The sequence below is a fragment of the Herpailurus yagouaroundi genome, unplaced genomic scaffold (genome assembly GCF_014898765.1).
Source record: "Herpailurus yagouaroundi ecotype Mexico unplaced genomic scaffold, PumYag 142, whole genome shotgun sequence".
Lineage (NCBI taxonomy): Eukaryota > Metazoa > Chordata > Mammalia > Carnivora > Felidae > Herpailurus > Herpailurus yagouaroundi.
In genome coordinates this window covers 48,536,877-48,563,913 of record NW_024412397.1, presented here as the reverse complement: position 1 = coordinate 48,563,913, position 27,037 = coordinate 48,536,877, and the positions used below count along the sequence as shown (strand labels likewise).

General features: G+C 45.4%; 1 protein-coding gene across 4 annotated transcripts in view; it reads left to right on the top strand.

Moving 5' to 3' along the window:
- LAMA3 (laminin subunit alpha 3) overlaps positions 1–27,037 on the top strand; it is a 279,417-nt gene that overhangs the window by 101,962 nt on the left and 150,418 nt on the right. For all 4 annotated transcript variants that reach the window (XM_040479219.1, XM_040479218.1, XM_040479217.1 and 1 more), the window contains 3 exons: positions 1,033–1,095; positions 8,681–8,815; positions 22,965–23,102. In XM_040479219.1, coding sequence (XP_040335153.1) covers positions 1,033–1,095; positions 8,681–8,815; positions 22,965–23,102 — 336 coding nt within the window. The remainder of the gene's footprint in view (positions 1–1,032; positions 1,096–8,680; positions 8,816–22,964; positions 23,103–27,037) is intronic.

The following is a 27,037-nucleotide window of genomic DNA, read 5'->3' as shown; positions in this document are numbered from 1 at the left end:
CTCTCTCTGTCCCAAAAATAAATAAACGTTGAAAAAAAAAAAAGTGTAAACACTGCACTGTCCTGTTAGGACAAAGAAACACTGTCTCAACCCCCCCCCCCCCCCCCCCCGCTCTGCCATTACTGCATTGGTTCTTGCTTTCCCAGCTCTGCGTGGCAGGAAAAGCGCACCGAGTCGTGGGGACATGGGGGCAGGGCACATGTGAATGGGGTGACTATATGTCCTGGCTCACACCTGCTGTCCCAGGGGAATTCTGAACCTAGCATCCCTTCCTACCATTGAGTATCCTGATTTGGAGGATGAGAGCCCTTTGAGAGAGAAAGAGCACACACGGAGGAGGGGCAGAGAGAGAGAGGACACAGAATCTGAAGCAGGCTCCAGGCTCTGAGCTGTCAGCACAGAGCCTGATGTGGGGCTCGAACCCACGAGATGTGAAATCATGACCTGAGCTGAGGTCGGCTGCTTAACTGACTGAGTCACCTAGGCTGCCTGAAAGCAATTTTTTTTTTTTGAGGAACAAATTTTTAAGCCCAAACATAGTAGCACTGAATTGAGGTTTAGTCAGTTTAGAATCTGTAATTATTAGATACAGGATGAGCAGAAATTGTAGTTGCCTTTTTAGTGACCAAAAAACAAAACAGAACAAAACCTTGAAACAATTTTGTGGCATAAGTCAAATTTTAGGGGGGAAAACTTGAAAAAAAAAAACCAAAATCTATTTTCAATTTTACATTAAAAAACCAATAAATGTTAGAGAAACCAAGCTCATCCTTGCTTAGACTGAGACATAGCTATTGTGAGCACAAAATACCATTTCAGTTCATTTAATATACAAATCAGAACGTCTGACCAGTCTGGTTTCAGTTGTTATTATTTTCAATATGGCAAGCAGTATTGCCTTTCTGTAAATTAGGCTCCACATGCTACTTTGCAGTAAGTTTGAAGGGCTTCCTTCTAGTTTGTGCAACTTAATGTTTTACTTTACTATCTCCTTAATATTTCCCTGTCTTTTTTTAAAAACAATTTTTCTAGGAATTCCCATATTCCCTATTTCTACCCCAAGTCCGGAAGATTCAGTAGCTGGAGATATGAAAGGCAAGTACCTTCTCTTTTGCTTTAACCTCAATGGAAATGTTATGCTCCAAATTATTTTTCTACTTCCTGTGCCCACTAACTACTGTGCCCAAGCTCTAATGGTCCTTACGGGAGCATGGTGGGTGCCTTGTGGGGCTGTCCTATTTCAGTTCCTCACCACCCATCATTCTCTGTTTTAGTCTGTCTTTTGCGTGATGCTACCTGATTAAGGAAACTAAACAGAGCTTGAAATGTAGATCACTTGCTTGCCCAAAACTTCCGGTGGCGGTCCATTGCCTACTGTCTTAGTTGGGTTCCACGTGCAGAGACGCCGAGAAAAGATTGAAGCACAAGCAAATGATTCGGGATATGATCCCAGGAGACATCAGTAAGAGGGTGAGTCAGGGAGTGAAGGGAGCCGTTAGCAAGCAAGGTCCGCCGGTACCACCTGGAGCTCCATTCCCCTAGGCGACTCTAGGCGACAGCACAGAACTTGCTCAGCATTATCCCAGCTGAAGGGATACCTTCAGTGACTTGCCATCAATGGAAGGTTGCTTTGGGGGCATCGACTCTGGTACTTCCGGCTTGGTATGCTGGAAGGCCAAGGGGCTCCTTCAGCCAGAGGGGGTACCCCTGGGCAGAGAGTGGCAGAGGTGTGCAGGAAGCAGCCTTTGGGGTGGAGAGGTGAGTGCCGAGAGGGTGTGGGTGCTGCACCTACATAATCAGTCATTCCGCAAGTATTTTATGATCACCTATTATGTGTTCAGCACATTGCGTGTGCTGGAAACTTATCAGTGAAGAGAATAGAGAAAGATTCCCAGCTCTCCTATAGCTTATATTCCAGTGGAGGGACTCCTACAATAACAAAAATAATATATAAGCCACTGAATAAATCTCTCTGTGTTAGAGTATCATATGCAAGGTTGTGTGCTGCACAAAGGTGCTATTTTTAAGGCGGGGGGGCGCTTTCACATGGTAGGCATAAACTAACCCATATGAGGAATATTCTAGGTCTTGAGGTTTGATTCTGGAGCTGTGGGCAGTTTCCTGTGTAAACCCGTAATGGCACACGCGGGGGCATACACACTCAGAAAGGCACACCACATGTACACGGCCCGTGACTGTGCCCCTTCTGGATCATGTTCCCATCATCCACTGAGTTTGCTTCTCACCCCCCAGGGTGCCAGTAGCAGCCTGACGGTCACATGCTCATCTCACTGGGGTGGAGGTAATGCCAGGTGGATGTGAGCACATGTGCCTCTCCTTCCGCTGGGTCCAGGGTGCGGGTGGGCAGAGAAGGGGCACTTGTGACCAGACAAGAAGATGGTCTCTAGAAAGCTCTCTCTGGCAGATTTCCATTTCTGCAACACTATAGCGGCTCAAGGGATGTGCTGGAGGTAGCCTTGGCCATGAGTGCTGTGCAGAACGTAAGTCTGGGAGAGAAGTGAGGGAATGTGAGGTTTGCAGATTTAAATAGGGTTGTCGGGGAGGGACCTTATTGAAGAGATAAGCAAGGACCTTAGGGGGTGAGCGGTGAGCTCTGCAGGTACCTGGGGACAAGCATCCAGACCCAGGAAAGAGCCAATGCAAAGTCCTTGGGGCAGGAACATGGGGGGAGGGGGTGTTCATGGAACCAAAGGGAGAGCAGGGTGTGAAAGTGGAGGAGCACAGCAAGAGAGGTAAGGAAGGGAAGTGTTGGGGGCCAGATAGCAGGCCCTTATCACCCACTGCAAAGACTTTACCTTCTATTCTCAGAGAGGAGCCATGGACAGTTTGCATAGACAAATGGCATTGTATAAGGAACTCCATGGCAACTGGTGTTGAAAACCAGTTGTAGGAGGAGAAAAGAGGAAGCAGGGAGACATCCTGGAAGGCTACTGTGATCATCTATGAGGGAGAGATGGTGGTGGCTCAGAACGAGGACGTGTCAGTGGTGGTGACAGGAAGTGGACAGAATGTGGCTATAATCTGAAGATAGAGACACCAGGACTCCCCAGGGGATTGCTGGCTTAGAGGTGGGATATGAGAGAAAGTGAGGCCGCTGGGGTGATTCCAAGGCTTCTGGATGGGGCAAACAGGAGGAAGATGTGCCATTTGTTGAAGGCGGGAAAGGCTGCAGAAGACAAGGTGAAGTGCAAGGCTGGAGTGGGGGGTGGGGAGGTGGATGCAGTGGTGGGAACTTAGGGACGCTATGTTCTGGCCATTCCTTCTTTTTCCTCTATGGAGTAAGAATCAAGGTCAGGGGCAGAAGGTGAGGTTGGGGAGGAAGCTTTGGGGTTGAAGAGACGGAAGGTATGTTAAGAGTCATCTCAGAATGTGGGGGAGAGAGTGGGCGTGGGGAATGTCCTAGGACTTGGAGGCAGCACAGGGGGCTGACCTGAGGCCAGGTAATGTGATCCTGTTTACCTTCCTGTTTTCCTTCCTCCTTCTGCCCTACACGTACCCAGCTCCTCTGAGCAAACCACTGGGCTCTGCATTGTTATGTGGGGTATTGTCCAAAGCCTTCACCAGACACTTGGTCGCTTGAGGACAGCAGCTATGGTTCTAACTCCCACAGTATCTACCCTGCCCACAGCGGGCGGTATCCTGTCTACAGTGGCTGTCTGCAAATGTTTCCTTAATGTCTGTTCATTGACTAGAATGGAACTCTGCTTTTGAGCCTTGATTACACCACACATCTTGGGTTTTCTTCCGCAAAAATGTTTTAGATCCCCCATTTACCATCTGTTTCCAGTAATTCCTTTGTTAGTCAATTTCTTTTTCTCCCCCACTAGACTTCAGGAAAAGAAATTTAATTGAATTTGAAAGACTGTTCAGACATCTGTTAGAAAATATGAGGGAAGCCTTAGAATATAGCCTCAAGGAAAAGAAGGTTCAGTGAATGCAGTGAGATCTATCTGGGAATTTGAATACACAGATATTACTTCAATTTTGTCTTTGATTATTGCATTTTATTTTATTTTTTTAATGTTTATTTATTTTTGAGAGAGAGAGAGAGAGAAAGAGAGGGGGATGCTGGGGAGGGGCAGGGAGAGAGGGAGACACAGAATCTGAAGCAGGCTCCAGGCTCTGAGTTGTCAGCACAGAGCCCAGTGCAGGGCTTGAACTCATAGACTGCGAGATCATGACCTCAGCTAAAGTTGGATGCTTAACTGCACCACCCAGGTGCCCCTTTGATTATTGCATTTTAAAAACACCCAGTTGAGGGCTCATTCAGTTAAACATCTGACTCTTAGTTTCGGCTCAGATCATGATCTCTTCATTCATGAGATGGAGCCCCATGTCGGGCTCTTTGCTGACAGTGCAGAGCCTGCTTGGAATTCTCTCTCAAACGGAGGGAAGGAAGGAAGGAAGGGAGGGAGGAAGGAAGGAAGGAAGGGAGGGAGGGAGGAAGGAAGAAAGAAGGGAAGAAACATTGAATAAGAATGAAAATAAAAACACCCACTTTGGGGCCTGACTCAGCAGTGAACATTAGAAGCTCAAACATGTCAGCTCCCAGAAGATGCAGAACACTGGATAATATCGAGCACCTGAGCACCCCGGAGAGTTTGAATTCACGAAGGTCCATTGACGTTTTCATGTTTTCTAGTACAGTGGTTCTGAAACAGGGCTGTGGTTTAGAATCCCTTGCTTTTACAAAGTGGAAATTCCTCTGTAGCACTCCAGATCTTAATCTGCCTTTTCCAGGATGAAGTCCAGGCTTATCTTTTGAAGAGGTTTTCCAGATGATTCTGACGTATGTCTCTTGTTAAGAACCACTACTTTACTAAAAATCCCGCTTAATGGTTGGCAAACTTGCCTGCAAAGGGTCAGATGGTAAATGTTTTTAGATTTGTAGGTGAAGCTGCAAAAAGTCAACTTTGTTGTTGTACCGGGGAAGTGACCATAGTCAACATGTAAATGTGAGATCTTGGCTGTGTCCCAGTAAAACTTTTATTTACTAAAACAGGGATGGGTTTGGTTCTCAGGCCATAGATTACAGGTCGTGGCATTATATCAGAATTCTGGGTTTAGGATTCCACTGCCAGGTAATTGTATTTTCCCGGGAGATTCCAAAGTGCAGCAAAGATTGAGAACCACTTTTCTAGGAAATCCATATGCTCAGTTCCAGACACAACGACTTGAAGCCAAAGGACAGAACAGTTTTGCAGATCAGAACGTTTGCAGGTTTTTTTTTTTCATTGTATTTCATGACCTTGGATATTATCAGGGTTTTCTGGGGCCAAGTGATCATTTATATCCACTCAAGATTTATTTCTAGGAAATCAGTGTATCTTCGACACATCTTCAAGGGCTCCATTTGAAAACGACAGCATATGTGAAACATACACTCTAGAGGGACACTAGCCTGCAGGCACGCGTATGCTTTTATGCCTCCAAGTTCAAAGAGCAGGGACCAGCGGAAAAACAGCTGCAGGAAGACTCCAGGTGCTTACTTTACTTTACCTAGGAGATTGAGGCAAGCTGGGGATGGTTATGGAAAGCTGTCCATGTGGCCTGAAGACATGAGTGCCCAGCCGGTTTCTTGACAAATATCATAGAAAGGGTTTGATTCTTGCAGTCACTTTATAATTAGCAAGATGCCTTTGCCAGAGCGTTGAGGTCAGTGTGGCTGGGGCTGGAGGAAGCACTAACGGTGGGAGCTCGGGTCGGGGCAGCTGCCGCTGGAGCATGCTTTCCTGGCCGTCCTTCCCCGGCCCGGGCATTTCATCCGCTTGGCAGGGTGGGGAGTCACTGTTGTCATGGAGACCCGTCAGCTAAGGCTTCAGGATGGACAGGCAAATTCTGATATCTCAGTTTGGAGGCTCTGTATGGATGCCAGTAAAATAGAATTCAAGGAATCGTGTTTACTAAAAAGAACTGAAGGTGTTCAAGAGACTATTTAGTGTATTCTTCATTCAGAATGAATGTACCCGCCCTGTACTAGGCACTGCCCAGGCAGCTGACTGCCTCACAGTCCCCACTCCCTGGCAGCTCCCAGTCCTGTGAAAACACAGGCAGGTGAACGGTTACAGCAGCAGGACTTAACACTATGGCTGCGTGAGAACACAAAGCTATGGAAGCATGCAGGATGGGGGGCATCCTTACAGAATGAAGAGAGGAAGGGAGGCAGGCAGGAAGGAGGAGGGTAGAGGCTGTGGGAGGACTCCCCAGAGCAGGAGAAGGAGCAGGGTCTTGGAGCATGAAGGAGTTAGCCAGGCAGAGGGACAGCTGAGAGAAGCCATGGGGATACGAGAGGGGATGGCTGGTAGGTTCCTGGGGCCGGATCAGGGGAAGGGGGAAGAAGTTCAGGAGGAGGAGAGGATTAGGGAAAGACCAGGATGGGCAGCCAGGCTCAGAGGTGCAGGTTGGAGGGGGGAAGGGGAGCCATATCCATGGAGGATATCGAAGATTTGTATATTTATGGTGGCCATTGTACGGCAAGGGTCAGGAAAGCATCTTGACAAGGGACACTTTTTCTAGTTTGTGCAAAGGTGCTGCTTAGGGTGCTGGCAGCCTGGCAGATTTTGAAGGGGTTACTGTGTCACACACGTCAAAGACTTTGGGTTGTGTCCTGAAGGTGTTGTGTCACCCTTGGGGGATTTAAACTGGAAAACGATACGAGGTGAGAAGGTTGGCATTTTAGAAAGATCCCTCTTGATACCAGCTTGGAGAATGGATTGGAAGGGAGCAAGATGGGAAGCAGACAGCCTGGTTAGGAGGCTCTATAAATAATCTAGGCAAACAAGGGTGAAGCCCTGGATGAAGACTCTGGAACTCTGGAAGCAGAGGAAGATTCCAGGGACTTTCCTGAGGTATAATCATTACGACCCATTGGGAAGGTGTGGGGAGGTGTGGGGAGGTGAGGGTCAGGCAGACGTGAGGGGGCCCTCATGGTTTCTGACTCTGTGTGGGACTGTTTGCTAGGTAAGGAAGAGGAAATGTTGAAAAGTGATTTTCAGAAACAGTTTTTTTTTTATTTTTTTAAATGTTTATTTATTTATTAAAAAAAATTTTTTTAACGTTTATTTATTTTTGAGACAGAGAGAGACAGAGCATGAATGGGGAAGGGTCAGAGAGAGGGAGACACAGAATCTGAAACAGGCTCCAGGCTCTGAGCTGTCAGCACAGAGCCCGATGCGGGGCTCAAACTCACGGACCGAGAGATCATGACCTGAGCTGAAGTTGGTCACTTAACCGCCTGAGCCACCCAGGCTCCCCAAAATGTTTATTCATTTTTGAGAGAGACAGACAGAGTGTGAGCAGGGGAGGGGCATTGAGAAAGGGAGACAGAATCCAGAGCAGGCTTCAGGCTCTGAGCTATCAGCACAGAGCCTGACTTGAGGCTTGAACTCACAGACTGCGAGATCATGACCTGAGCCAACTGAGCCACCCAGGCGCCCCCAGAAACAGTTTAAAAAATGCATAGGTACCAGATGCTTTCTTTCTGTTCACAGATGGTTATAAATAAGGATTCTTTGGGCCTCGATGCCAATGGTAAAGTCCAGTTTCTTACTGAATTCCAGTGCTTGGTTTCAATGCCAAGACAGTAACCGACAGTAAAGCTTTCCCTTCCCTGTGGACTCACATGCTGGTCTCAGGGTTCCTGGAGGGTGAGAATGGAAACCGCAAAACCTGTCATGACCTGGGCTCAGAAATCACATCAGAGCATTTTCACTTCCTTCTATGGGTCAAAGCACAAGTCATGAGGCCATTCAGTGATTTCAGTAATTAAAGTGTTGTGAAAGAACCAACAGCAACGGGAGAGAAGAGCCGGGGGGGGGGGGGGGGGGGGGGGAGGGGAGGGCTTGTGTGGGTTGGTTGGGGGAGACCCTCCTAGGAGAGGACGAGAAAGAACCGGAAAGGGGCATTCCAGGCAGAGGGAACAGCCAGAGCAAAGGCCCTGAGGTGGGAGAGCACATGTTTGAGGGATTGGAAGCACCCTGACTGCTGAGAAGGCCTTGGTCCTGGAGGATTAAGTGAGACAACCCACCTGTAGCCCCCAGAACCATGGCTGGCACATAGTAGGGCTGGATTTATGTTCATTTCTTTTCTTGTAAAAAATGGAAGGTAGAAATAGGTTTGATTCAAGATTGTCATTAGGTAGGAGTCTATTAACTTGAAGTTTTACTGTACAAGGCTAAGATTTGGGAAAAAACAAAGTATTTCCACAGGAGTAGGTAGGTTTTTTTGTTTTCTTTTGTTTTAGAGAGAGAGGGAGAGAGAGTGCAAGCAGGGGAGAGGGGTTGAGGGAGAGAGAATCCCAAGCAGGCTCCATGCTTAGCACAGAGCCTGATGCAGGGTTTGACCTCATGACCCTGGGATCATGACCCGAGCGGAAATCAAGAGTCGGACACTCAACTGAGCAAGCCACCCAGGGATAGATGTTAAAGGAGTTAGCTGCTTTGGAAACAAGTGCCCACACTACATATTTCTTAATGGCATCTCTGACCTTTTCTTAATATTTGTTGTTTTTCCCTCGAATATGTAGTGTTCTAGGTCAAGAATGTCTATAAGCCACAGATAAGTCACAGTCTAAGTTTCCGTGACAGAAACCTGAGGGAAGGCAGAAACTGCAAAAGGAACAGAGGCTGGAGGCCCCTCTGAGAGTCTCTTCTCCTTGCAGGGTGTGACTGTAACTTGGAAGGAGTTCTCCCTGAAATATGCGATGCCTACGGAAGGTGCCTCTGCCGCCCTGGGGTCGAGGGCCCTCGGTGTGATGCTTGCCGCCTGGGTTTCTACTCCTTCCCTATTTGCCAAGGTAAGTGTGCCACACATAGCACGGTGATCATTAGTCCCTCCAGAGGAAATGCAGAGGCCCTGGCTGCCACAGCTGTGTGGCCTGCAGGTTAATAAGTGAGCCCCCTGGCTTATATATTCGTGTTACATGTGACTGTCTCCTTACCTGGCCAAGTCACCTCCCTTCTTTTGTCTTCCGCACCCTACCCCTCCTCCTCCCTGGTGGTGAGCACATGGGCTCTGGAGCCAGCTGCCTGGGTGCGGATCCTGGCTCTGGAAAGGGCTGGTATCTGCTCAATGTTTGGGAACCTGCCAGCCAGACAAGGAGAGGAGGTGGATCATCTGGGGAGGGGGACCAGCAAGCACGAAACGACAAACATCTTCCCGCTCCCCAACTTGTTCTGTGTCCTCGTGCCTCGTCCTACTTAGTAAGAGTCGCTGAAGGGGATGGAGAGTGGGAAGAGGAGGTGTCTGATCCAGGCCCTAGAGCAAAATAGGAAGGCAGTAAATGTTGGGTGAATGAGCAAACTGATGCAAGAACTTGCTGGAGAGCCCCCTGTCTGCCCTCCATTGCCTGCCGGTGTTCTTCCCCAGTAGAACAGGGAAGGGGAAGGGAGAGAAGAGAGGATAGGATTATCAGTTGGGGCTCAAGGCAGGAACTACACCACTCCAGGTATTATAAACAGACAGGGACTTGCTCCGGGTACTTAGGTGCTCAGCTGAGTCCTTAAGGGCTGAGCAGCAGGCTCCAGGCGGGGCTTCCAAGGAGACTCTCCATAGAAAGGCAGAGTGTTAAGCCCAGATTGCGGTAGCGCAGCTAGAGCATAGAAGGACTGCAGTCCCACCACCTCCACAGCCATCTCTTGGTCCCCAGGAAGCCACGTGGGACTCAGCTACAGAAATGCTCAGTAGGTGCCGGAAGGCAGCCTTCTCCTTACTTCCCACCCTTCTAACCTTATTGGAGTACTTCTTTGCAAAACCAAGTTGACCTCCAGATGTCCGGAACCCAGCTCCAGGAGAATCTGGGAAGTGCTGTTTTTAGCTTGCCAGCCCCTGAGCACGGTGGGAGGCCAGAACCAGTACTGAGCCCTCTCACCTGCCAGGTCAGCCACACTGGGAAACCATGGAGGCCGGTGCAAGCAGGACCGAGTGTTCCCGCGCTGGAGGCTAACGTGGTAAAGCACCACAAGGTTCACACTAGGTGTCACTTGGGGCAAGTTGCCTAGCCCCTGCATTTCTCAATTGCCTCATAGTAATGCAGGTTACAGATGCACTGACTGTAAAGTTCTTCAAGCCTGGGAAGCCCTCACTTGTAGGGAAAAGAAAACGCTTCCTTTTCCTCCCGGCCCCCCGCCGGCATGCCCTGTTCCCAGAACTCTATCCTTTGCCCCTGCCTCTCAGCTTTTGCCACCTTGGAGCCACAGAAGCTGCCCCTCAGCTAGAGAAATTCAGTGTTAGCAGTGGGGATGCCCAGTGTGTTTCTCATGGAACTATCCGTAGGGGCCATGCTCCTGTTGGAATTGTGTGAACCACAGTAGACGTAGATTCCTCTAAACTGGCTCCATGGTCTGGCATGGGAACCTCATTCTTGCTCATAATATTGTTCCTGGGGAAAGATATCCCAAACCATGAAGTTTTGCACACAAGTTAGGGATGATTACATTTCTGTTTTAAGCCAGAGACCCTGAGTCTGTCATGGACAGAGTGAGGAATCAGTGGGAGGGAGAAGGAGTAGAGACCTTACATTTCAGGTGTCCACGAGGGCCCAAGTCCAGAGGAGCTCATGGTAGGAGAAAGCCTTTTCAGCAAAAGCAGGAAGAGGAGGGTTAGGACAGGCAGATAGTTTATCTCCTTCCCCTCCTATAACAGGAAAGCATTTTCTAGCTGCCCTTTGTTTTGTTGACACTCCCCCAGTTATACCTTAAATATAAATTGAGGGCAAGGAGTGGACAGAATGTCTCATGTTAATTTCCTAATAATCTGTTGACATTCGTGTTAGTTCTGCATCAGCTGCCATTCTTGTGGTTGAAAGTATCTCAAAGCTTGTCTTTCTTCCTCCTCTTTACCAGCCACAACTCCAGACTCATTCTGCTAGAATGAATTACTAATCCAACCTGGTCATTCCCTTGGGCAAAGCTATCAGGTGGTGCCTTTGTGTATATAGATATAAAGGTAGAGAGTAATACAATATTTTAAGAATGCACTTTTCCATGTTACTTCACCACTGGAACGAATTCATTTTGAGGTGGATAGAAAATGCAAAGGTGTATGCAGGACAAAGTGGAGGGAGGTGGGACTTCCAGAATGACAGAGTAGAGAGTTCAGTGGACCTCTCTCCAACAAAACAGACTTTAACTGGTAAAGAATTTTTGATAATCATTTAAATTCTCTGGAAATTGTCCTAAGAGCTAACAAAGAAACATTTATTTAAGAAAATCTAAATATTTGGGTGCCTGGGTGGCTCAGTCATTTAAGCATCCAACTTTGCTTCAGGTCATGATCTCATGGTTCATGAGTTCAAGCTGCACATCGGGCTTTCTGCTGTCAGCACAGAGCCCGCTTTGGGTCCTCTGTACCCCTCTCTCTTGGCCCCTCTCTTGCTTGTGTTCACTCTGTCTCAAAAATAAATGAACATTGAAAAAAAGAAAGTCTAAATATCAGTAAGAATGATAAGTCTGTGATATTTGAGCTCCATTATCCCCTCCACCCCAACTGATAGTGCAGAACCTGCTTAGGATTCTTTCTCCCTCTCTCTCTGCCACTTCCCCACTCACACACACTCTCTCTCTCCCCAAAATAAATAAATATTAAAAAAATGAAACTGCTTTTGAATGGTTCAAATGGTTGATTTAGCTGGCCAAAATAGTTGTTATAAATATGTGCAAAGAGCTAAAGGAAGCAATGCTTAATGAATTAAAGGAGGGTGTAATGATAAAGTCTTATCAAATGGAGAATATCAATGAAGAGAGAGAAATCCTTTAAAATAACCAAATGGAAATTCTGAAGTTGAAAAGTATAATTGAAATGAAAAATTCCCCAGGGATTCAGTCATAGATTGGAGCCAGCAAGAGTCAGCAAACTTGATGGTAGATCAATAGAGATGATTCAGTCTGGAAAACAGGAAAAGAAGGAAGATAAATGTACAGAGCCTCAGAGAAATGTGAGATACCAAAGTGCACTGACATACACAGAAGGGAGTACCAAACAGAGAGGAGAGAGGCGGGGCCAGAAAAAATAGTCAAAGTAATAATGGCAGAAAAACTCCTTGTATCTAATGAAAAATAATCTACACATCTAAGAAGTTTAATGAACTTCAAGCGGGATAAATCAAAGAGATCCATACTCAGGCAATGCATAGATTAAGTGTTGAAAAACAAAGAAAAAATCTTGCAAGGGCAAAAGAACAATAACTCAGCCTATGCAAGGGAACCCATTAGAATGTTAACTGACTTCTCATCCGAAACAACAGAGGCTAGAAGGTAGTGGGACCACACATTCTAAGAACTGACAGGGAAAAATTGTCAACCAAGGATTTTATATCCATCAAAATTATCTTTCAAAATAAATAAAAATATTCCCAGATTAACAAAAACAGAGAATTCGAGGCTACCATACTTGCCTTACAAGAAATACAAAAGGAGGTTCTTCAAGGCTGAAAGCAGGTGACACAAGACAGTAGTTGGAATCCATGTGCAAAATACAGAGTGTTGGGGAAGGCAATCATGTAGGTGTTTTGGTCCGTTTGGGCTTCCATACCAGGATAGTACAGACTGTGTGGTTCAGACAACAGACATTTATTTTCTCACAGTTCTGGAGTCTAGCATTCTAAGATCAAGTGCTAGAAAATTGATTTCTGGTGAGTACTCTCTTTCTGGCTTGCAGACAGCTGTGTTTTCCTTGCAACCTCACATGGCCTTTCCTCTGTGTGTGGGCAGAAAGAATGAAAGAGAGAGAGAGAGAGAGATCTCTGATATCTCTTCCTTTTCTTACAAGGACAGCAGTCCTATAGGATTAGAGCCCCACCCTTATGACCTCATTTAAGCTTAATTACCCTCTTAAAGGTCCTATATCCAAATACAATCACATCAGGGGTTAGAGCTTCAATGTATGAATTTGGGGGAACATAATTTATTCCCTAACAGTATTACAAAAGATAGTATAATTGCATATTTTTATCCTTTCTTGTCTTGACTGATTTTAAAAGAAATTGCACATGACTGTACATACACACACATATGTGTGTATATTGGGTGGGCCCATAACATACGTAGAATATATGTACATACAGGTGTGTGTAAGTCTATAACATACAGAAATGTGATATGTTTAATAATAGTAGCACAAAGGATATAGGACAAAGATAAGAATTAGAGTAAGGAAATGACATCAAATCTATGGAAAGAAATGAAGAGAACCAGCAAAGATAAGGATACTATCTACATATGTATGTTCTCTCTTCTGTTGGCTTCTTTAGAAGATACAGATTATATAAATAATTTAACAACGTATTGTTGGGTTTTGACATACATAGACATAATATGTATGGCAGTAATACCACAGAAACAAAGAACGGAGTTACATAGGAGTAACTGGACCAGTTCACTGGAACTAAGTGAATATCAATCTGAAGGAGATTCTGATGAGATGTATTTTGTAAATTCTAGGGAAACCACTAAGACAATAACAAAAAATAATTATTCAGGTCATTAAAGGAAGTCAAATGCTATACTAGAAAATATCCATTTACTACAAAACAAGGCAATAAAGGGTGAATAGAGAAACAAAAAGATATGAGACATAAAGAATACAAAATGCAAAATGGCAGAGGTAAATCCAACCATATCAACAACAACATTAAATGTGAGCGGATTCTATACCATGCCGTATGCAAATTTTTACCCCCAATGGATCAAATGCCTAAATGTAAGAGCTAACAAAGCCTGTAAAACTCCTAGAAGAAAACATAGATGTAAATGTTTGTAACCTTAGGTTAGGCAATAGTTTCTTAGATTTGACACCAAAAGCACAGGCAACAAAAGGAAAAATAGATATTGGACTTTTTTTTTTTTTTTTCAACGTTTATTTATTTTGGGGACAGAGAGAGACAGAGCATGAACGGGGGAGGGGCAGAGAGAGAGGGAGACACAGAATGGGAAACAGGCTCCAGGCTCCGAGCCATCAGCCCAGAGCCCGACGCGGGGCTCGAACTCACGGACCGCGAGATCGTGACCTGACTGAAGTCGGATGCTTAACCGACTGCGCCACCCAGGCGCCCCAGATATTGGACTTTTAAAATAACTTGTTTCAAAGGACACCATCAAGAAAGTGAAAACACAACCCATAGAAGGAAAGCATTTGCAACTCATGTACCTGATAAGGCACAGATACACAGTATCAGGAAAGAACTCTTACAATACTATAATTAAAAGGCAACCTAATGAAAAAATGGACAAAGGGTTTGAATAGTTTTCCAAAAAAGATATACAGTGGACTAATAATCACATGAAAAAGTGTGCTGTATTGTTAGTTATTAGGTAAATGCAGATTAAAAGCACAATGAAATATCATTTCCTGGCCACTATAAAGGCACGCAGTAACAAATGTTGGGAAGGATGTGGAGAGATTTGAGCCCTCATACATTGCTAGTAGGAATGCACAATGATAAGACCATTTGGAAACAGTTTTGCTATTCCTCAAAAAGTTAAACCTAGAGTTCCCATGTGATCCAGGAAAGCCTACTCCTAGGTATATATATCCAAGGGAAGTGAAAACACAAAATCACATGGTAGCTTGTATATGAATGTCCATGGAAGTATTAGCCAAAGTAGCCAAGAAGTGGAAGCAACCTAAATGTTCAAGAGCTGATGAATAGATAAATAAAATGTACCATGTCCATATTATGGAATATTATTGGGAATAAAAGAATGAAGTATGGACACCTGCCACAACTTGCACGGACCTTGAAAACGTGATGCTGAGTGAAAGAAGCTAGTCACAAAAGACCACATACTGTATGATTCCATTTATGTGGAATGTTGAGAACAGGCAAATTCATAGAGACAGAAAGTAGACGAGTGGTTGCTTAGGGCTGGGATGGAGGTGGGGGGGGGGAGGTGGAGATGGGACAATGGGGGTTGCCTGCTAATGAGTATGGGGTTTCTTTTAGGGGGAACAAAAATTATTTTAAAGTTAGATTGTGCTGACTGACGGTCGCACAACCTTGTGAACATATTAAAAACATTAAATTGTATATTTAAATGGACAAATTACATTGTATATGAATTCTATCTCAATAAATCCAACACATTAAAATGGGGTATTTCCTCTCCGGTCACCCATCAGCCTTATCCCTCTGTACATTTGCACCCAACTCTCCTGGTAGCTTATTTACAACAGTGATGAAACAACATGCATTAGAATTTTGGAGTTAAAGAAATTGAAATTACTTATTTTACGTCAACTGATCTGAGATCCAGGAGAATAAGTGAGAACGAGGTAGTCGCAGGGTGATTAATGAGTATCACCATGTTTCTTGACTCCCAACCTGGCGTACTTAAGGAATTATATTCTCTGCCTTAACACCTGCAGTGCCTAGAGGTCCCAGGATCTCAAAAAGTATCAGGACAAGGCTTCCAAGACTGCAGTTTTTACACTGCAGGTCACACATTAGTGTATGGAGAAGTCATGTGAGTAGGGGCCAGCATTAAAGTGAAACAATAGACTAGAAATTATTAGAATGCATTATAAGCAGTCATGGAAAGAAATGTTTTGCAAAGTTATTGTTCATTGTTAGCTTATATTTTAATAAATACCTGTTTCTATATCTTTATTGTCTGTCAATCTGTGTGTATATTGGGTTACAGTGTAAAATTATTTCTTAATGTGGATGTGGCTAAAAAAAAAGTGAAAAGCTACTGTGTTAAGTAATCCTGGAGGATTTGTTTATGATTCTGAGCAGATGGTCACTTTTCTTTCATTCTGCTCTTTGCTTCTGGGGCTTCAGACTCTCAGATAGTTACTGCCTGAAATTGGAGCATTTGGGTGAATTTAGGATCCCTCTTTCACCTGGAAACCATTGCTCGGTAAATTGTATCAATCTTCTGATAAATCCATTTCATCTGTGCTGTATACATTGCGTAATTCCTTCCTAGACCTGTCCAAGGGACAGGAAACCACTCTGTCTTATCTTTTACACACGATCTATAGGACAGGGGCAAGGACCAAAGGGCGTGAGGAACTCATCTGAGATGCACACTCTGTTTCATCTTCAACCCATAATCTTACCTTTACTCTTCTGCCTTAACCCCAGCAAGAAGGAGGGTAGGAAGGTAGAATTATTAACGCCCTGAGATTTGAGTTAAAATGGGTTTTGACTCCATGATTGCTCTCCTACCTAAGAGAATGCCAAAAAGCCCCAGAACTTACTCCTGTGTTTATCTAGGTGCAAGGGGACAATCACCTACACTGAATGAAGTTGAAAAGAGCCACAGGATTGATTTAATTACAGTAGGAACTGTGCTTTTTTAATACACTAATTGCATGACATTCAGTTGCACCTTTATGTGGTTTAATTTACCACATAAATTTACCATTAGTTTCTTTTTTGTTGTTTGTTTATTTATTTTTGAGACAGAGAGAGAGGCAGCGTGCTAGCAGGGGAGGGGTAGAGGGAGAGAAGGAGAAGGAGACACAGTATCTGAAGCAGGCTCCAGGCTCCGAACTGTCAGCACAGAGCCTGAATCGGGGCTCAAACTCGTTAACCACGAGATCATGACCTGAGCCAAAGTCAGATGCTCAACCGACTGAGCCACCCAGGTGCCCCCAGAACTGTGATCATTTTTAATGCTTTGCCTATTAAAACATGGATTTCTGTAACAAACTTCAAACTCTGGCCATTCTTTTCCACTTAAAAAAATTACTGTTTTTAAATACATGCTATAATTCTTTGAACTGCAGTAGAGTATTATTCCATCTAGTTGGAATTTGGTTATCTGGCTCCTGTATCTGGAGGAAAAATGAGAACCAAGCAGTAAGATCCCTCAACGACTATTGCCTCTGTAAAGTAAAAAACAAACAAAAACACCTCCAAAAATGTGCACTAAAATCCTTGCATTTCACTACTAAAAGCATCCTGTAGGCCCCTCTTACCTATGCTTGTCTCTCTTTTTAAAAAATAATTGTATGAATTTGGTTGTTTTCTAAGCCAAACCCGTGGTGAACTAGAAACATGAAATTAGGAGGGAGGGAAAAATTGCTAAGGCAAACACACTAACAGTAAGGGAGGAAACGGAAAAGCAGACACAAAACTGAGGAAGAATAGCAGCTTGGGACCATTTAATGAAGAGCAAATAATCCTCAACTCAGGAGGTACTCAGAGTGTCACTATTAGAGTAAGTAAATGAGTATTATGATAATGGCTCTGGATCATGATGAAGGGGTGAAATTATGTCTGAATATCTGTTTCAGAAGGAAGGAAGATCCATAATACATTTTAATAAGAGTACTGTTTAGTGGGGTGCCTGGGTGGCTCAGTAGATTAAGTGCCCGACTCTTGATTTCAGCTCAGGTCGTGATCTCATGGCCCTGGGATTGAGCCCCGTGTCAGGCTCTGCGATGGGCATGAAGCCTGCTTAAGATTCTCTCTCCCTCTGCCCTCACCCACTTGCATGTTTTCTCTCTCTCTCTCTCTCTCTCTCTCTCTCTCTCTCTCTCTCTCTATCAAAAAAAGTACTATTTAGTAAGAGTACAATGAGAACATTTTGGTGATCACAGAGTCAGTTATGACTCTGTAGTTTCATGTAACAGAAAATGTAGCCTAAACCGGCTTAAGGCATAAAGAATTTAGTGGCTGTATTGAACTGTCCAGGCATATTTGGTTTCAGGAACAGATTGATCCAGGGGCTCAAAAGATGTTGGTGGGATCTGTTTTTCTCCATCTTGCAAGTCTGCTGTCTTGTAGATTGGCTTCATTTTTAGGTCTCAGATGGTGGTAAGATGGTAGCTGGCACTTTTTAGGCATTGCTGAGGCCTGAATTGTGTCCTCCTCAAATTCATGTTTACGTCCTAACCCCCAGTGTGACTGACTGTATTTGGAGTAAGGAAGTAATTAAGGTTAAATGAGGTCAAAGGTTGGAACACTGATCTGAGAGGATTAGTGTCCTTCTGAGAAGGGAAACCAGTGAGCTTTCACAAGCCCTCTCTCTGCCACGTGAGAGCACAGCAGGGAGGGAGGGAGCTGTCTGAAAGCCAGGAAGAGAGTCTCCAGGAAGCGAATCTGCTGGCACCTTAATCTTGGACTTCCCAACCTCTAGAACAGTGAGAAAATAAATGTTGTTCAAGCCACCCAGCCTGTGGTATTTTGTTACGGCAGCCCAAAAGACTTGGACGTTACTCCTTCCAGGTTCAAGTCTAGGGAGAAGAGCATGCATTTCTCGAAGCCAGATCTGGTTCTGATTGGACCACGTGCCCATTCCTGAACCAACCCCATGGCCGTGGAAATCTGTGCTCTGACTGGCCAAGCCTGAGTCTCCCCACATCCAGGGGTGGAGTAAGGGGAAGAGCCGCCCCCTCCCACCGCCCCAGGAAAATCAGGGTGCGTAACCAAAACAGGTGGCAGAACTGTGTGTCAGTAAAATGCTCAGCTCTCTGAGAAAACCTGGTTCCCCAAAGTGACCAGTCCAGAAGAGATCAGGAAGATGTCTGAGGTTTAAGGGTAGCATTTTTCTTCCTAAGAAGATGATACGTGACGTGAAAACTAATCAGCTACTGTGTATAAGGCAAGATCCCTTGTGTTAAATGATAAGAGTCTGGATTAAAAAATAAAAAAGGAACGTATCGTCTCACTTATATTTTTGGTAGAGTTGGTTTGGAGCTCTGCTTCCAAAGGTCTACCAAAGTCATCTGAGCTCCCTGACTGCAAGGCAGACCACAGAAGAACGGTGCTGAGGGCTGCAGAGAGGGGCCGAGGAGAGGAACAGGTGCTCCCTGGCTCCCTGGGTGAATGTGTGTGGCCAGCCTCTGCCTGGTTCTGTCTGTGGTTCAAAGTTGTGGCTCAAGTGGAGGGAAAGGCTCACACAGTGAGGCAGAGGGAGAGGAACATCGTGCACCCTAGTCCCACTCCAGTGACGGAGGCAGCACTGTTCAGGCTTTGGAACTCAAGCAGGGGTATGTGGTGGTGGGGGGGGTGGTGGGGAGCAAATCACCTGAAGTCCTATGTCAGGGGACCTTGCCCGAGCACACCCAGCCTCTGAGAAGCCCACCTGCTCTTTTCCAAGTTTTTCAGGAAAATGCACCATCCACCACATTCCCGGCGTGGTATAAGCAATACACCCCGAAGCTCGTTGTTCTATTTGGACCACTGGGTTCTGGAAGAATTCCATTTGTGATGTCTCTCTTCTCTTGCTCTTCCCTTTTTCTAACTGCTATTGTGATCTTTTTAAAATTTTCCCTCGGGGGCAGCTTTGAGGTAAGTGGCTGAAGCTTGGACTCACTGAAATCTGAGCTTAGTCTAGCAGCAAGGTCTAACCCAGTGTTTTAATTTGTGTGGTTTTTATTTTTGTTTTTGTTTTGTTTTTGTTTTTGTTTTCTTAAGACGAAACTGATTGCTTGGCCACTGAATTTTAGAATAGAATTAACACGACCCCAAATACCACATCAGACGGTCCAATATGTTCTAGCCAAAAAATGTTCCTAAGACTTTAAAAATCTTCTTGAAAAGGAGCTTGAAAACCCTTCTAAGCTGTTCTTGCCAACCATGCTTCTGCATTCATGTTTCACATTAACTTAATTTGGTCCAGACTTGCCTAAGCACGGTGCCATATTCTTCTTGTCTTAATTTCGACTCACGCAAGTGCCCTGCTCTTTTCTTTTTCGTAGGTGAAAGTCACGTCATAGATGGGAGACCACATTGGAGAACTGCCTATTTGTATTTCAGACATATGTTTACACTAATGCCTGGTTCAGTTCTTTATCTTCAACTACAGCATACAACTGTAGTTCTCTCAGTTAACTTGGTCCATTTGGGGAGGTTTACTCTCTGCCTTTTCCTCCTCCCACCACGTCCCCCCTCTTTCCCTCCCCACCCCCACACTCCTCATTCCTGCTTTCCTCACCTTCATTTTTCTCTCCCTGCTCCTTCTCCTTCCCCTCCTTTTCTGGTACGGCTTGCTGGGCAGCAGCTTGTCAGCACTTAGAACAGAGGCTAGGAGGGGGCGCCTGGGTGGGTGGCTCAGTCGGTTAAGCGTCCGACTTTGGCTCAGGTCATGATTTCATGGTTTGTGAGTTTGAGCCCTGCATCAGGCTGTCTGCTGTCAGTGCTGAGCCTGCTTCACATCCTCTCTCTTCCGCTCTCTGCACCTACCCTACTCATGCATGCACGCTCTGTCTCAAAAATAAACATTAAAAAAAAAAAAAAACAATAGAGGCTAGGAGAGTGGGTTGCAGAAATAAATGGTCTGCCCATGGATAGGAGCTGAGGGTGTGCCAAGTGCAGCTGTCCCCAAATTTCAACCACACTGACCCAACCCAGGGCCTGGAACTGTCCCCATTGGAGATTGCTGTAATCCTTGGGTTGTGGTGACTGGTCTTTCCATAGAAAACGCCTCTAAATAGGTTGCCAGTGCAAGATTAACCTCCTACCTGTCAGCATAGTCCCATGAATCAGACAAACCAGCCAAGAGAAATGGCACCAACTATTGGCGAATGGTGCTGTAGGGAAGGTTGATGGCCTGGGATGCTCCCAGGAGAGCCCTCCCAGCCTTTCCAAGAGGGGAAACAAAACCCTAGGGCTGGGCATGGGGAGCGATCTGAAGCCATGTTCTGTGCAATTTGGTCTTGAACTGGCCCTTCACTTTGTAATTCAGGTTGTGTCTAGGAGAATAGTGAGGTGGTTGGTTGGAAGAAACCTTAGATCTTCTGTAGATTTAATCTGCCCTATGCCCAGGTAACCAGAGAGGTGAGTGGTAGTGGCAGCATGTGCTGTGGAACTGACTGTTGGCTTTGTGGCTTTGACCGGGGAAGGAGCCAGTCTGCTTTTCCAGAAGGTGTTTTTCTGTTTTCCAACAGAAGGAAAGGCTCCAAAGTCATGGGCAGGAAGAGCATCCCGGAAACAGTAAGGGGCGATGTTTACCTTGTGATTTACATGCTGTCTGTAGAGCCTCACCTCACCTGATGAGCTAATTTACTGATGGAGAAGAGGATGGCGTTACTCATACAACACCTGTCTCGTGGCGGTGTTGCGAGATTCAGTAAGGGAATGCATGCTGAGAAACTATACAGAGTGGACCTCAGGAAGATTTCAATAGTTACTTACTCTTTCATTTAACAGATATCTGCTTGGCATATACTAGGGACCAGGGCTGTGTGTGATGTTGGAAGACACTGGGGAATACAGCAGACATTCTTAACCCTTTGGAGCTTGACTGTCATTATTTTTTTTTTTTGCTCTTTGGGAGTAAAAAGGTCTTAAAGCTGAAACAGGAGTAGACAAGAGGTAAAATACTCCCAGAAACTCCAAAGGACCTGGACCAACACAAAGAGCAGAATGAAAGTGTTCGTAAGACATTATAGTATTTCCAAGAGTAAAGAGGGGCTGCCAATGTTGAGGTTTGGGTTTGGGATTTGGCAGCTGTCACTGATGGCTGGATCGAAACGAGACACGAGATGCCAGATGGAGTAATTCACCATTTAAAACCATGTGCCTTGCATTTAAGGCTAGGTCTTTGTTTTCACTTCTGGAGTGTAACTGTGTCTCCTGAGGCTCCCTGGACAACCTCTATGGCTGTCGGAGCCAGGGGCGATGTCCCCCACATTATGCTGGCCTAAATGCCTGTGTGGGTTTCTGCATTCTCTTTCCTGTAAGACAGAAATAGCAGAAAGAGCAGTAAGAGAACCAATAGGATGTGTGCGTGTGTGTATAGAGAGAGAGATTTATTTTAAGGAAGTGGCATTATTATGGGGGCTGGTGGGTCTGAGATCTGCAGGGCAGGCTGGCGGGCTGGAGACCTAGGGACGAGCTGATAGGGTAGCTCAAGTCCAAAGGCAGATCTCCTCCTTTGGGAAACTTTCTCTTAAGGCTTTCGACTGATTGGATGAGGTATCTGCTTTACCCAAAGTCAACTTATTTAAATATTAGTCACATCTTAAAAAAAAAAAAAAACTTTCACAGCCACATCTACCTTGGCGCTTGCCAAACATCTGAGCCTCATAGCATAGCCAAGTTGACATTTAAAAATGAACCATTGCAGGGGCACCTGAGCAGTTCAATCTGTCGAGTGTCCGACTCTTGGTTTCGGCTCAGGTCATGATCCTAGGGCCGTGGGATCTCTAAAGTAATAATAATAATAATAATAATAATAATAATAATAATAATAAAATATATACTCACCTTTTATTTTTGTTTTTATTTTTTTACATGTCTATTTTTGAGAGAGAGAGCGTGTGCGCACCAGCAGGGGAGGGGCAGAGAGAGAGAGAGAATCCCAAGCAGGATTCTGTCAGCACAGAGCCCAGCACAGGGCTTGAACCCAGGAACCGCGAGGTCCTGACCTAGGCTGAAGTGAAGAGTCACTCAAATGACTGAGACACCCGGGTGCCCCCACTCACCTTAAAAAAAAAAAAAATTAATGATCATAGAACATAAGAACATCTCAATAATGTGCCCCTTGGTAGGGACGTAATCTCTGTAGGCAGGCCCTGGGGAACATGGGGCCAGGAAAGAGGGCTGAGCCAGATGGCAGTAGACGCGAGTCCTTGCCTGCAGTCTGCCAAGAACCAGCTGAAGGGCATTAGGCACGTTCCTTCATTTCTTTTACAGTTTCTTAGCAGTGGTGGGGGTGGGGGAGGTGCTTCATACTATGTCAGTAATTCCTTAGCCCCTCTTCTGGATGTTTAGCTCTCTGAGGTCAGGGCATGTGTGTCTTTCCTAATTACCTCCACCCCAACACCTCATCCCAGTGCCATTGAACACATTGGCCTTTGATCAGAGTCTGCTGGAGGGATGAAACAAAGTAGGAGGGTAGAATGGTGGTGAACGCTCTGGGTCTGCCTCTACCTAGCCGTGTCTGTCTGAATAAGTCACACAGCTGGAACTTCCATTTGGGTCTCTCTGACCCACTGTCATGCTCTTATCCAGGCCCTGCTGCCCTGGGTCTGACTGACACCTTTTTATCCAGCCTGCCAGTGTTCAGTCCTTGGCTCCTACCAAACACCTTGCAGCCCAGTGACGGGGCAGTGTGAATGCCAGCCGGGGATTACAGGACAGCGCTGTGACAGGTGTCTCTCAGGAGCCTCTGATTTCCCCCACTGTCAAGGTAAGGAAGACGGCAGAATGCCAGACGTCGGGTTCCTCTCTGAAATGTGTGTGGCCAGACTCCCAGACAAGCCCAGGAGATCCGCCACTGGTCACCTCTACACACTTGACCCTAATCTGTCTGGTTCTTCCCCAATTCGAGTCCATTGAAAATGCAGGTATCTTCACGCCAGTCAGAGTGGCCAAAATGAACAAATCAGGAAACTATAGATGCTGGAGAGGATGTGGAGAAACGGGAACCCTCTTGCACTGTTGGTGGGAATGCAAATTGGTGCAGCCACTCTGGAAAACAGTGTGGAGGTTCCTCAAAAAATTAAAAATAGACCTACCCTATGACCCAGCAATAGCACTGCTAGGAATTTACCCAAGGGATACAGGAGTGCTGATGCATAGGAGCACTTGTACCCCAATGTTTATAGCAGCACTGTCAACAATAGCCAAATTATGGAAAGAGCCTAAATGTCCATCAACTGATGAATGGATAAAGAAATTGTGGTTTATATACACAATGGAATACTACGTGGCAATGAGAAAGAATGAAATATGGCCCTTTGTAGCAATGTGGATGGAACTGGAGAGTGTTAGGCTAAGTGAAATAAGCCATAGAGAGAAAGACAGATACCATATGTTTTCATTCTCATGTGGATCCTGAGAAACTTAACAGAAACCCATGGGGGAGGGGAAGGAAAAAAAAAAAAAAGAGGTTAGAGTGGAAGAGAGCCAAAGCATAAGTGACTGTTAAAAACTGAGAACAAACTGAGGGTTGATGGGGGGTGGGACGGAGGGGAGGGTGGGTGATGGGTATTGAGGAGGGCACCTTTTGGGATGAGCACTGGGTGTTGTATGGAAACCAATTTGACAATAAACTTCATATATTGAAAAAAAAAAAAAGAAAATGCAGGTATCTGATGTACATCCTCAAAGGAATCCAGAATTGCTTTGTTCCTAGGAAAAAAAATTTTTTTTTAATTCCATGTGTTATGAATTTGTATTTCTTGATTTACACGTAAATTCTCCGTGTTGAGCAGTGTGGCAAAGGTGACCCCTTTTAGCTGCAACAAGTGTTCCTTGACCCCTTCCCAAGGCATCCTGCCTTCCCTCTGGTTCCAGGTCCGCAGCACTTACGCCGGCTGCCCTGTAGTCCCCTGAGGGGTGATTCCAGTGGGTCCCCTTGCTGGCAGGCAGAGCAGGCTTTGCTATGCTTCTGCCCCTGTCTCCTTGCTGCCCCTGGCCTCCTGGGGGATTGTCGTCACACAGCATAGGTGCGAGGGGAGAGGGGGTGACCTAGAGTCTAATGAGTTTGGAAAGAGTGAGCCAAGGGGAAACACTGTTACTGTCACAGGTCATCCCCACTACTCACCCCTCGCTGATGAGGAGACGTGGAGAGTCCTCCGTGCTCTGTGGCAGAGGGCACAGAAGGAAGATGCCTGTTCCCTTGGGGGCGTACCGCCTCCAGTGGTGAGGAGTTCCCGCCTGCCTGCTGCTTTAGAGGCCCCTCTTCCTGTTGAGAAGAGGTGTTGGAGGGAGTCCGCACCAGACTTTCCCCTTGCAGAATGGTTTTCTCTACTTCCTGCTCTTGGTAGCGCTTTGAGCTCTGCATTCACCTCCAGCTTGATTCCCTAGAACCTTACTCACCAGACTCCTCAAGACACCAGGTTTTCTTGCTGATAGAAATTGTAGCCAGTAGTCAGAGGGGGCAGTTCACTTTCGAGAAGCCCTGAAGGTCCCCAGAGTGCAAGGCTTTCCCGGGGTGTCTGCTCACCTCCCCGGGGGTCAGGAGTGGAAGGAAGCGTTGTGGCAGCCGGGCACAGGGGCGGGGCAGACATAATAATTCCTCCAGAGCCAGATGGCAGCCATGGTCAGCCTGGGCAGGAGCCACAAGCAGGGCACGGCCAGGCTGAACAAGAGCAAAGAGCAGGAAGAGCGTGTTCACTCCTACAGAGGAATGTGAGGGAACATCAAAACAAAAAAGAGAGACACACATGAAATCATCAAGGGACAAGCCAAGGGAAACAGCCGAAGAGGAGACAAAGGCAAAATGTCTAAGAGAACACTTCACAAGAAAACAAGATCCTATTATGGAGTTATTTAAATTATTGGCAAAGCCAGGCTCAGGGCAGGCTTACCTAAACTCTCTTCATTTCTAGTGCTGTGTAATAATAATACTGAGACATTGCAAGATCCCGCTTTATTGAAGGCAGATTATACGGGGCCTGTAACACTATTGACTAAGGCAGGAAGGCAAACTAATTCGTTTTAGAAATAATTTTGGTGCAGATGGGGAACAAGGGGATTGTGATAGTTAAAGAATTAAGTCTTAGTTGACTAAAAAGTGTACTTAAAAAATTCTGTGACTTCTATTTAATGGACAATTAACAAGTCTCTTGGTACAATATTGCCCTCTTCTGGACAATCCTAAAAATGTTCAAAATTCTAGAATCTCTTTTCCCTAATCTCCATCATCAGTCAGAAATGAACTTGGAGTAGTAGGCAAAGAATGGAATTAAGTGGCAAAAGGGGTGACTTGGGGAGTTAAGGACCACAAAGGTTATTTGGGTGTGTCTTTTTCTGAATTACATGCAAAGTCCTTGCCACCCATCTATCAAAAAATACAAATGTAGATGCATTATTTTTTTTTAAGTAAAACGTTTAAAACTCATAACATCAAACTAAACCAAGAGACAGACAGATATAAAAACACCAAGCATTTAAATATTTCTAGGGGCCTCTGGGTGGCTCAGGTAGTTAGTTAAGTGTCCAACTCCCGATTTTGGCTCAGGTCACAATCCCAGAGTCGAGGAATGGAGCCCCACGTTGGGCTGAGTGTGGAGCCTGCTTAAGATTCTCTGTCTCCTCATCCCCAAAGGCAAGGGAATTAAAAGCAAAAATGAACTACTGGGACCTTATGAAGATAAAAAGCTTCTGCACAGCAAAGGAAACAACCATCAAAACTAAAAGGCAACCAACGGAATGGGAAAAGATATTTGCAAATGACATATCGGACAAAGGGCTAGTATCCAAAATCTATGAAGAGCCCACCAAACTCCACACCTGAAAAACAAATAACCCAGTGAAGAAATAGGCAGAAAACATGAATAGACACTTCTCTAAAGAAGACATCTAGATGGCCAACAGGCACATGAAAAGATGCTCAACGTCGCTCCTCATCAGGGAAATACAAATCAAAACCACACTCAGATATCACCTCACGCCAGTCAGACTGGCCAAAATGAACAAATCAGGAGACTATAGATGCTGCAAAGGATGTGGAGAAATGGGAACCCTCTTGCACTGTTGGTAGGAATGCAAATTGGTGCAGCCACTCTGGAAAACAGTGTGGAGGTTCCTCAAAAAAGTAAAAACAGACCTACCCTATGACCCAGCAGTAGCACTGCTAGGAATTTACCCAAGGGATACAGGAGTGCTGATGCATAGGGGCACTTGTACCCCAATGTTTATAGCAGCACTGTCAACAATAGCCAAATTATGGAAAGAGCCTAAATGTCCATCAACTGATGAATGGATAAAGAAATTGTGGTTTATATACACAATGGAGTACTATGTGGCAATGAGAAAGAACGAAATATGGCCCTTTGTAGCAACATGGATGGAACTGGAGAGTGTGATGCTAAGTGAAATAAGCCATACAGAGAAAGACAGATACCATATGTTTTCACTCTTATGTGGATCCTGAGAAACTTAACAGAAACCCATGGGGGAGGGGAAGAAAAAAAAAAAAAAAGAGGTTAGAGTGGGAGAGAGCCAAAGCATAAGAGACTCTTAAAAACTGAGAACAAACTGAGGGTTGATGGGGGTGGGAGGGAGGGGAGGGTGGGTGATGGGTATTGGAGGAGGGCACCTTTTGGAATGAGCACTGGGTGTTGTATGGAAACAACTTGACAATAAATTTCATATATTGAAAAAAAAATTTTTTTA